Source organism: Podarcis muralis, chromosome 3 (genome assembly GCF_964188315.1).
Source record: "Podarcis muralis chromosome 3, rPodMur119.hap1.1, whole genome shotgun sequence".
Classification (NCBI taxonomy): Eukaryota; Metazoa; Chordata; class Lepidosauria; order Squamata; family Lacertidae; genus Podarcis; species Podarcis muralis.
The window spans coordinates 64,063,554-64,076,076 of NC_135657.1; the positions used below are offsets into that span (position 1 = coordinate 64,063,554).

The 12,523-nt window shown below is 41.4% G+C and overlaps 1 protein-coding gene across 6 annotated transcripts in view; it reads right to left on the reverse strand.

Annotated features, from left to right (window-relative positions):
* The window catches only part of LAMA2 (laminin subunit alpha 2), a 365,889-nt gene that overhangs the window by 155,685 nt on the left and 197,681 nt on the right, over positions 1–12,523 (reverse strand). For 4 of the 6 annotated variants that reach the window (XM_077926009.1, XM_077926008.1, XM_077926012.1 and 1 more), the window contains exons 15-17: positions 11,521–11,632; positions 6,563–6,616; positions 5,888–6,001 (exon numbers count right to left, since the gene is read on the reverse strand). In XM_077926009.1, coding sequence (XP_077782135.1) covers positions 5,888–6,001; positions 6,563–6,616; positions 11,521–11,632 — 280 coding nt within the window. The remainder of the gene's footprint in view (positions 1–5,887; positions 6,002–6,562; positions 6,617–11,520; positions 11,633–12,523) is intronic. The other 2 variants (XM_077926013.1, XM_077926011.1) reach the window with 1 other exon arrangement.

Here is a 12,523-nt window from a genome sequence, read left to right on the forward strand (position 1 = left end):
GACCTAAGCTCATCTCCATAACGATAAACTAAAGCTTATCATGATGCCCCAACACAGCCATTGGGCTAGTTTGCACATAATACTAAATGCCTCTTTGCCTGCCACACAGCCCGGAGGAGAACTTCAAACTGTGAGCTATGAAGCTGAGTTGTTTAACTCACTATTGTTTGTACCAAGACAGGAATCTTGGTTCACAAATAATACTAAGCCAAGTTTGAAGTTGAACTCCTTCTGCCAGCCAGGTAGGACAAAGATTGGGATGGCGGGGGGGGGGGGTGAGGGGAGTATGCAAGCCTGATGCTTCACCAAGGCTCATCCCTGTAGTACTAAACCATGGCTTAGTGTTATAGGAGAACCAGCCCACTGTGTAATAATCAGCCAAGTGCTTCCAAAGAATCTGGCTTTCCATAAATCAAATATGCAAAGTGAAGACAGGTAGGATTTTGATATCTGTTACAGGAGTGGTCAAACATGAAATGTCTATTAGCCACTTCACACATCATTACTTACAAACCTAAAAAAGCCTCTTAGCAGGGATTTATGTGAGAAGAGACATGTGTGGATGCGTTCTGTTAAAAGCTTGCACCATGATAATCCTCTAAATTAAAATTCAAATACTGGAAAGCTGCATTTCACAATATTGCTGGTGCACACATGCTTCATACTAACAAGTTACACTGGCAAGTATATCCAGTCACATTATTCTAGTAATATTAGAATATAGAAACCATGTTGTGCGGGGCCATGGTTCTCCTCAAGCTCCTCTCTTTTCCTTTCACAACAATTCTTTAAGTGATTTCTTATATAAGGGAACATAAATGTGATTGCTTCTGAAGTTTCCGGCCCAGTTCAGATGTCATGAGGGCTGATCAATGAACCACTCTTTAGTGTTGAGGAGTTCACAATTTTGCCCTTCCTTCTCTGCCAATGCAACCCCCTCCACATACACTTTCCTAGTCCACAGTAACTAAGCTTTACCAGAAATTAGGCGGTGTTCATAACAATCCAGTGGTTTAATTTCCTATGCAGATTTTTTATGGTTCATGTTGGTATTATCCCATATCTTCGTTACATATGATTCTATCTGACTTACTGTCTGGGGACAGAGCTGTAGGGAGAATAACAAACAGTGGCTAGATGCACAGACTCTTGTTCAAGTTATATGAAGATACCGGATGTTGATCAAAATACACATCCAACTGCAAATGACTGCCAGTGCTATAATCTGAAGAGTATTCAGATGCACACCCAAAAGTAGCACAACACACATGTGCCAACTATTGGTACAACAGGTTGCATCCATTAGTGCAACTATTTTAAGTAAAACAACAACAAAGAAGCCTAAAGGAATTGACATTGTTGAGAAAACCCAGGATATCTGAAATACTCTGCACTTCCCAAAGATAAAAGAGGGCGGGAAGGCAAAGCTGAAACCTCTGTGGAGATACTGTAGAGGGGAAGATGTCACATATCCATAACTGTAACTATGGTTACTTTTATTCAAATGTCACAATGAGTGAACTAACATTATCTCTAACTAGGAAAGTGAGTGAGAAGGAGCACACAAGGCTGACAGGAAAGAAGAGGAGTACACCATTCCGCCAGGTACCATCAGCTGCTAAACCATAGTATGGCAATTAGAAAGCATGACATCTGTACTGGACATCACTATTGTGGTATGATTATTTTGAACTCTCTAAAAACTACAGGAGTGCCTTCCACTTCATCTCTGCTGCATAACAAGATTAAAACCACTAAATATTTTAGCAAGGTTTTGTGAATCTCAACCCCATGGATTGCATCCAATTAAGTTATACTCAGAGTAGGCCCACTGAAATTAATGGGCTTAAGTTACTCATGGTCATTAATTTCAATCGATCTGATCTGAGTATGACTAACTTTGGATACAATGAAGCGGGTGGCGCTGTGGTCTAAACCACAGAGCCTAAGGCTTGCCAATCAGAAGGTCAGCGGTTTGAATCCCCGTGACGGGGTGAGCTCCCATTGTTCGGTCCCAGCTCTTGCTCACCTAACAGTTCAAAAAGCACATCAAAGTGCAAGTAGATAAATAGGTTCCGCTCCGGCGGGAAGGTAAACGGCGTTTCCGTGCGCTGCTCTGATTCGCCAGAAGCGGCTTAGTCATGCTGGCCACATGACCTGGAAGCTGTCTGCGAACAAATGCCAGCTCCCTTGGCCTATAGAATGAGATGAGCGCACAACCCCAGAGTCGTCCGTGACTGGACCTAATGGTCAGGGGTCCCTTTACCTTTACCTTTGGATACAAACCTATGGACACACAAACAGTGTGTCTGCAACATGACAAAATAGAACTTCTCTTTGTTTACAACTTGAGCTATTTATCATCTGTGTAACATCACAGTAGCCATGTGAATGTAATAGGCACCGCCTTCCATGGGTGTGTAAGCGATTCCCCCCCCCCCCCCGCACTCAGACATAGGATAAAGCATTGAGCTGAGCTCTTATTATAAGTCAAAGAAACACATTTCAACTTCTTTTCAAGTAAATTTCAAAGCTAAGGAAGAGTCAAAAGAAGTAACATATTCGTAAATTAGCTGCCTAAATTGTCTGTTGTATTACTGGGGGCAAAAAAAACATGCCATGAATAGTAATGAGAAGGCCAAAAGGCTCAGTACATCTCAATAGGGGGGAAGGAAACCCTTTGATGTGAAACATGCCTCTCCTTTCAGCACTCAAACTTCTCTCTCTCTCTCTCTCTCTCTCTCTCTCTCTCTCTCTCTCTCTCTCTCACTTCAAAAGGCTTGTGATCCAAATTGAATTGCAGCATTTAACAGCCTGCTTGGGTATCAACCAATCCTACTTCACTTACAGTCAAGGCAAAATCCCCAAACAGATTTTGAAGAATTTGTTTCTGTGCACTTTGTCTCTGCAGGATGATATAGGACAAGCTTAGCTGCTGCAGTGAAGAGCAGAGACAGGACAGGATAAAGGTAGAGAGATTAGGAGATGCTACATGTTATTGTTTCCAGGGGTGTATTTTTCCCTCGACTTCTCAGTAATGTTGTATATCTGCCAGATAACATTACAGATAACCAGTACCAGGGCTGAAACTTTCTCCAAGATTAAATTCTTCTAAACATTTATGCCTGCTTCTTGAAGAGTTTCCTCTCACATCACTTGGCAGTAAACACCGGTTTGCGATCATACAGGATATCAGTATTTCTAACCATGTGTTTATTGCATATCGTTTTTAGATGTAGGCATAAAAAATAATCGAACCCCTAAAAAGAGCATATAAGCTCTAATCCATTTATGACTAAGAAATGACTAAGCCTGCAATTCCTACATCCATGTAAAAGCCCCAGTGAATTCAGTGGGACTCAGATCTGAAAAGACATGCATGGGATTGCATTGTAAACCCCACTGAGATACAACTAACTCAAGTCACATTTCTCTCAACAGGACTTAGTCATGAGGAACTTTAGCTGGGTTGGGGCCAATGTGTGAACTTGCACTAAGTCACTCTGTTGGTGGAAGCACAAGGAAGTGCGACTGCTTTCATCTCAAACCCCTAGGACAACAACAAGGGAGAATGAATGGCTGTTAGTTTATTTTTATTTTATTTTATTTTTTATTAAATATTTTGTTGATTTACAAAAGTGTGTAATGTCTCTCTTTCGTGTTTTTCCCCCCATGTAACATTTTTACAAATCATTTTCATTTGTTGAGACATTAGGAAGAAAGGGGGGAAAGAGGTGGAGGGGGGGAGAGATGGGTGAGAGTGGGGTCGGGTGGCAATGTTTCTATTTCACTTACTATATGTAGGGTTTTGTGTCAGCGTTGCTTGTGCAGGTTCTCTGCTGTTCACTTGTGTTCCTTTGGTGGTGAGAGAGGTTGGGGTTGGCCTAGGATGTGGTTATTCATTTGTGGTTGGCTGTGGTGGTCTTTGTTTTCATGTGTGAGTGGGGTGGGTGGGTGTTTTGGATCAGGTTAGCCATATTGATTTGTATGCTGCTGGTGGGGTTTTGTCATTGTCTTGTTGGGCTGTGTATGTGATAAAGGGGAGCCATACCAGGGTGAAGGTGTCTTCTTCTATTTGTCCCCGTGTCAGTTTCAGTTTATTGGTTGATTTTTCTAGTAGGGCTGTTAGTTTATTTTAACAAGAAGAACAGAGGGGGGGGGGAATCCCAGGCCTCTGGGTGCAATTAGACCTTGTGCCCTGACATTGCTGTAACCATGTCTACCTCTAACCATCACCTGGCATAATATGATGTCAGGAATTGGGCAGGCAAAACTGAAGCACAGTGCTTTTTCAATTGGGCACTGTTTTCTGTTGCCCTGTAGTACCAAATTCAAACTGGGACTGCAAGCGAAGTATCAGGTGCATGCTTAACAGTGTGTTTTGATTTTTTCTTTGTAGTTTCAGGTTACAGTCTGAATCACCTGACGCCATGTGACATCAGGTGCTTGCCAAGTGGGCAGCCCTGCCTGCCTGTCAAAGTTGCCTGAAAGGAGCCAGGTTAGTTTCCCATCTCTGATATTGAGCAAGTTCAGCAAATGGCTCTAGAATTCTTTTCACTCATGTACTATTACAGAAATGGAATTGTTGATTTGCTGCCTGAAGCACACAGTTCCACACCACCAGCTGGTTTTGCTGTAAACCTTAACTAATTTCATTAGACATTAGCATTAGAAGACTGAAATCATGAAAAAGCAATGAAATAGGTTCTCTGAAGGCTGGTGAGGAAAACAGATCAATTTCTGTCAGGTGATTTCCTCCCCCCACTAGATTTACGTGAAGTATTTCAAAATAAAGTTATCATGGCATGTTTTCTTTTCTAAGTACATCTTAAGACTGAGCACGGGATTAATGCGAGAGCCATTTTGGGCATTTATTCATGAAAAAGCAATTTGAAAAATCCACCAATCCACCAATTTAAGCTATCTTGTTCAGAATTGGAGAGCAATTAAACACCTTGTACGGAGGAAAACAGAAAGGCCAGTGATAATTTAAAATGCCAAATTGCATTGTAAAAACCCTGGATTTTCATTTAGATTTTTCCCTGAAGCTTTTCCTTGGGAAAATAAAAAAGAAGGGAGGAACACTTAAAAATATACACAATGCAGAGTTGGTTTGAATTCTGCAGGGAATCTGGAGTATGATATCCTACTAAATTGGCAGTGGCTCAAATTGCATTTCTGCAAGACTAATGAAATGAGAAATGTTGTTTCAAGCTTCATGCCATGTCAGACAATATAAAACTAAAATGCCCTTGAGTTAATCAGAACAGTCTATTCAGCGTAATTCACCCATTCAAAATAGCTACTGAGCAGGCTAGAAACAGTGGCACACTGGGCATGATTATTCTGGGTAATAAATGCACTAAAATTGCTGAATTAGTAGGCAGCTATCCCAAATATATGCATTCCATCAGGGAAAAGCACCTTTCCATCTCATTCAAAACATGCGCCCTCCCCAATCACACTATTTCTTCATAATTTTTGCAATATTTACACTTCTCCCCCTTGACCAACATTACGGCATGTCACACAATAACGGAACTTACTATTCAGTTACTACTATTCTGTGTGTAAAGTAAACCCACAACAGAGGTTACTAGGGGTAGATCATTTTGCATTGCAAAGTTTGTTGCGATATTCTCTTCGCTGCTTTCTGCAGGACCTGTTGCTATCCAGGTAATGTAAAGAACCTTTTTGGTTTGCCCTTATTTTCAGTAGCTACTTTATCATGTTACCAAGAGATTGTTTAACTTCAGAAGCAGTTCAATATAAAGATCTCTCCTGTCAAATCACTGCTTCTTTCCTTAAGTACTCATAGTCCCTAAGGTAGTTAATTCAATTGCGTTGGTATACTGAGCTGATCTCAGCGCTGTCAGTCAGCACTTACCAGGCATTCTCCGGTGATATCATCGCAGGACTCAGCGTGACCAAAACATGTGCACGGCCTGCAGATTCCGCCAATGATGGTGCCATTGACTCGCCTGTGCCTTGGCTGACAAGACTGCAGGTGATGAAACATTGAGAATGTATTTTAAAAAATGAAGACGTAGTGCAGGAGCACATTTGACAAAAATAAAGGAGCTTAATATGTCATTCTGCCTCCTCCAAACCCAGCACCGACTTGTTCTATGGCAGAGAATGTTGCACTCAGGCTGTTGCTGTGTGCAAAGGTCTGTGTGGTGGCCCAATCCAACCATAGTATTAGAAAAAGGAATAAAACAGTATCTCTCCAACCCCCTCCCCACAAATAATTTCTAGGGAAACCCAATTACTGGGAGACAGGGACATAACACATGTTACTGAGCAAGAATAATGGGGCAATTACAAAATCATACAAAGCTTCAATGATGACCTTTCACTGGAGGACATTCAACTTGCCCATATTTGTCTTGTTGGGGCAGGTGGGAAGGCTCCCTGTAACTTGGCACCCCCTTTCCAGGAGTTCTATGCCCCTCAAGGTGTCCCAGTGTTTGAAAACCACCATGATAAGCAATAAAGACCCAAGTGCTAAAACACCTCTCGAAAACCTATGTTCCTGACATGATGTCTGTGAAAAACTGACCTTAACCGAATAGGCAGGTATAAGACTAAAGGAGGCATTAGCTTGCTCTTTCTTCTGAAAAGGTAAGAGAAATGAAGAGTGGAAAGTAAGACAGCTTCACATACCAAGATTTACAGAATGAAAATAGTTAGAAGACAAGTTACTGAAAGAAAGTGGGGAAAGGAGACAAGTGAGAAAAGACAGGATCTTTTATTGACACTGCAAATCATAGCTGAAATACCACGTGAGTTATATTGGTCAAAGATTAATGAGAAGCAGAAGTCAAGGTAGAAAAGAAAGTATGCATCACAGGCCTAGTGACATGGGAGCTGCCTCCACATTGCTGGGAGTGTGCATGCACATTACAACCACATGCAAATGCTACATGCCTCTTGCTTAATTTTTTCCCAGACCATTGGAGCAATAGAGAAAGCCTTTCCCCAGTTTGGTGATACCAGAAACAAGCATCCTGTTTCTGTTCTCTGTTGGCCTGCCACCCCCACCCCCCTTTTTATGGTCAATCTTTTCACTTCTTCCCTCAAAGCAGTAAGGGACAGAGGGGATTGGCTCTACCAGTGTGCCCTCATAATCTACATCCTGATGCTTTGCTCTGTTCTCTCTCCCTCTCAGTAAGCAGCAGAGATGGATGGCAGGTGTGCAACACAGCACCTTCTGCGCCACCAGCTAGAACTGCTCAAATTACTATGGCATATTCTGTACTACTGGCTGGGAAATTGCCCTTCCTACTCAGAGGATAAAAAGCAGATGGGGTGAAAAAATGGAAAGTAACTAGTGTGGGTGCCAAAGCCTCAGAAAAAAAGATTGACTGGGTGAGAACTGAGCTCTAACCAGGACCCACAATAGGAAGTGGACCACATTGCGTAAATCTGGCATACAAACTAAGGCATTTATAGTTTCAAATGGCACAAATATGCCAAATAGTACACTTCACAGACTAAGAAATAAATGATACTCTTAATGTTGTTAAAGCCGTAAAATAAGTTTAGGCTTGATAAGAAAGTAAGAATTGCATATATTTGCATAAATTTCAAAATTGTTCCTCATCTTTGCCACTTGGCTTCAATATTTCCAGAAATGTTATATCTCTCCATATGTATGTGGGTCCTTAATTATACAAGAAGTTAATTCTTTATACATGTAGTGATAGCTGTCATCTCAGAATGGGTCATCTCAGAATATACTTTTTGATATATACTTTTAGCGGTGGTAATTCAGTATACGGTACTTTATTTTTATCAATGGGTATTTCTCAGTGGAGGTGACATCTTGTAGGTGTGATTTATCAGCAAAACCCAGACTGTTGTGCTTGCTCTTCAGAATAAAATGCCAGGCAGCAGTCCTAACCTGCCATATATTTTAAAAATCATCGTATGGTTCTGAATTCAAGGGGAAGGGCTATAGATCATAAGAACACGCCAGGCCAAAGGCCCATCTAGTCCAACATTCTCTTTTCACAATGGCCAACCAGAGGCCTATGGGAAGCTCACAAGCAGAATCCAAGTGATTCATGATTCCCATCCATGATTCCCAGCAACTGGTGTTCAGGGGCATAACATAGCCATCGTGACTAGTACTTATCCTCTATGAATTTGTCTAATCCTCATTTGAAGCCTTCCAAGTTGGTGGCCACCTCTGCTTTCTATGGGAGCCAGTTCCACAGTTTAACTATGCACTGTGTGAGGAAGCCATTTTTCTTTTGTCTGCCCTGTTTATTTGCCTTGGCAACATGCATAATCTTATACACCTCTTTCAGGCCCCCTCTCATTTTGTTGAAATACACCTAAAGAGAAGGAGATAAATATTTGCTCAACAGCAAGCATGGTATGACTAGTTATGTTTTCTTTTGACAAGGGAACTTCCATGACAGCATGAAAGAAAGCAGCCAAAAGTATTTTAAAGAATTTGTTTATTTATTCCCTTTCTTTTGAACTTCTGTCCTCCCTTGAACAATTCAAAGATTCTTCAGTATCTGCAAGCTTCTCTTCTTAATCAAAAGACATGTTGCCATTGAAGGTCAGGCAAGGAAGCAACACCTTATTATCTTGCCCAGTTCAAATTGCAAGCAGGATGCTCTTAAGAAATGCATGCAAGAAATGAATTCAATAAAATCATTATTTCTTCACTGGCATTCTATAAAGGGCACAGAGTAGTTCTGAAGACCAAATGTAAAAATTATTTGTTTGGTAGGAAAGTCCCAGCCTTACAATGAATTGTATGTTATGAAGTATGCAACACCAACATAAAATCCCATACCTCCTCACCTCGAAATAGTGAGCAGGCTTAAGCATGGCACATTGGAATTTAGAAGATCAGCCATGCAGCATCTCAACAGAACAGAATTAAAGCTTGCTTAACTGTCAAGCCCCAGGGAATCATGGGAATGGGAGTGGCTTTTCTTATTTGGCAGATATTTGGGAATTTTAACAGATGATTTTCAATAGCCTCACAACCCCCCCCCCCAAGATTCTTTGCTGGAAGCTGGTATAAAAGTGAACAAAAAAATCCAGTTTATGTCCCTATGGGTGGGATTCATCCAGAGAGTCCTGTCAGTACAAGTCTTGTGCAATGCCACTGGTGTGACAGGGGTTTGTCCCTTCTCCTCCCGCAAGGCCTCCTGAAATTGGCTCACGGTGCAGTCAGGAGAACCCCCAGAACAGTCGGGGAGGGGGAGGGGGAAGCTGCAATGCTTGTGATGACAGGATGATCACCATTGCATGGCACAGAATTCCATCCATTATTTTTCAATAAGATCATGCTTTGAAAGGGCCTTCTGAAAACCCAACAATCAGCTGCATGTTGAACCTTGTGAAGTCCCATTCAAATTTGGCACTACTATGTGCAGTGCTTTGCATCGACCTCAATGCATTAGACAATCTGTATGTGGCTTCCATTTTTGTTTATATTTAATAATTTGTATTTGATTCCAGTTGGAGACTCTACAGAGGGAACATCTATCTAAGGTTTTCAATACAGGGCAGGATAAACTTTAATTACAAAGAAGGACAGAAGCTGATGACGGTCAAGGTGGAAACTTCTCAATGCATGAGTCAGAGCTTCAGAAGACAGCCAAGGTAAGCAGTAGACATTTCAATAGTGAGCCAAATTGCTTGGCTGTGGACAAGAAGCCAGGATATGCTACTCCTCAGATCAAAGGTAGAACAGGATGTGAGAGAACAACAGAAATTAAAAGAACATATTGTTTTATTCTGTTGTCTCTCCATGGCATTTGTACATCACAAATGCATTTCAAAAGCTGTCAGGTTTCGTATGACTAGGGAATGCTTTTCAATGATCTTGTTGTTTGTCCTATAATGGGAAGCACATAAAAATAATGCCCTTGAGACAGGCAATAGTGTTGCTGTATGTTTGTTTTTCAAAGCATAACATACAAGAGGGTCATCCTTGCCCATGGTGTATAGATTCATTTCTTTCACCTCACTGTCATTTCTGGTGAAACAAGGTTCTGAACAACTACAAAACCCACAAATCCCCTGCCAGCCTTTATGAGCTGCCTCTTCTTTTCTTTCTATATTATTATTTCTAATAGGAGGAACAAGTGAAAACGTTTACTATGAATCAAGGCTCTAAGTCCTAAATGAAATATATAAAATCATGGCACACATTCAAGGAAAAGAGAGCTGACAAGTCAATGCCTAGAGTGCCTGTATAAATGGCATATTGTTTATAGTCTTGTGAAACCCATCTTTGTGTTTTAAAGTGCTTCCTTAGAGGCATGGTTGTGAAGGATTTTGCATTCCACCGTGAGCAATGCCTCTATGAGTTAGTTAAGCATATGTGCACTTACTTTGAGAATATGCTGATAGCATTTTGGTGAAGGTGCTGAAAATATGGGAATGTTACATTTATAACCTTCAACAAAACTGCACCCTCGAAACCAATGAAGCATGCATCCCAGAGAAAGCGGAATGGGGAAAGGCAATCACACCAAACTGTGGGGAAAGGGCTGCATATCAGATCAAGCACAAAGATGTCATTTTGCTTTGTAATACTCAAGCATGACACATACTTTGATTGAATGTGTCAAGTTTCTGTAACTATAATGGCTGATAAAGAAGCGATCAAGCCAAGGGGAAACTGTTGATAACAAAATTCTCCCTTATGTGTACATGATACAGAAATTATTGTTTTAAACAGTCACTTAGGAAAGTATCAAAAGCAATGTTTCTTTCTTCGCAAGTGTAAGGGACTAGAGTAAGAAAAGTTCCAAAATGTTTTAATAACTTACTGAAGCAGATTTTGGACAAATAATAGCAGGGAAGTGGGTGGGAGATTTTCAGCAGGAGTGAAAGGATTAAAAATAAATAAATCCCTAACTTGTGCAGTTGTCATAATTTGGCCTGGGGGCACCATGGTTGCTCTGAGATTTAAACAGAAGAGGGCTTCCCCAGTCATGGGATGCAAAAATGAAGCTAGGGGGTGATTAAAAAAACACAAGAAGAAAGCACAACTGAATGGAAGAAGGGACATTTCCCCCCAGTGCAATTCAAACTAAAACAAAAGGCGGATCTGCAATTCCACACAGATTTACTTGAGATTCACTTAACACGGTGAGGCTTGCTTCCAGTATGCACACATAGGATTGTTTTGTGGGATTGCCAGAAAGAGAGCCAGTGTGGTGTAGTGGTTAAGAGCGGTAGACTCCTAATCTGGGGAACCGGGTTCGCGTCTCCGCTCCTCCACATGCAGCTGCTGGGTGACCTTGGGCCAGTCACACTTCTTTGAAGTCTCTCAGCCCCACTCACCTCACAGAGTGTTTGTTGTGGGGGAGGAAGGGAAAGGAGAATGTTAGCCGCTTTGAGACTCCTTAAAGGGAGTGAAAGGCGGGATATCAAATCCAAACTCTTCTGTTTGTCTATCCACTCACTTTCCATGAATTGGTTTGAACATTTCAGACATTTCTCTGAAGTGGAGCTGGATCTGTTCAATGAGATACTCACTTCACAGGAGGTACCAGAATATCCTGGAGGACACTGGCAAACTTCCACAGCAGATGCATATTTTTGTCCACTTGAAAAGTGATCAGCTGCTTCCAGGCTGACATCACTCAACCTAGAGTGCAAAAATGAGAGAGAGAGAGAAAGATTACTATTTACCTGTGAAAGAAACATCAATCCTGTAATGTTTCCCAGACCAGATAGTGTGGTGGGGGAGTTGTTTGCTAAAAATGAGATGGGTCTTTCTATTCACCGCCTCTATCTCTTCTTGCTTGATATCATTCATGTTTAGACTGTGGCAAGCCCACATTAGAAAGCTGTCACAACAAGTGGATCAGCAGCTGGGGGACTGTGCTTAGCTTGCAAGTTATGTATTTTTACTTCCATCGCAGATACACAGAAGCAGGTTGCTTGTCAAAACCCAGAGCTGAGGAACTGTCACCATGAAATCCTCTTTTCCAACTTTAAAGCACTGAAATCCTTAATTGCATTCACCAAGCATACATGACTTCTTAACATCTGTATGACTTCTTAACATACTGCATAGATTTATTAATTTCATACATTTTTTAGAAAAGCTACCTTTTAGGGCCCAGCCCTCACAAAGTGACTCCCAGCTGAAAACACAAGATATACAATCAAAATCTGAATTTAACCATAAATGCCGTAAAATATCAATAGGAATAACAATGAAAAAGACAGTGAGGCCAGCTATATTAATGGCAGTATCAACACACATCAGAGCAGCAGCACAATAGGTATAAGTGGTTCCAAACCCCTGTGTCTTTGTAGCCCATTTGAAGGTTGATAACGAAAAGAGGTGAGGCATACCTCAACAGGAACAGTGTTATGCAAAGGTGGAGCTACTGCCAGGAAGCCCTTATCTTTCTCTCTTGCCCATTATCAATAGCAGGTGTGCACAGAGCTTGTCTGAGGCCCGAAGTGGGAGTCTTGCTCATGAGATGTGCCATTGTGGCACCACCTAATCTGATGCTACATGTTAGTA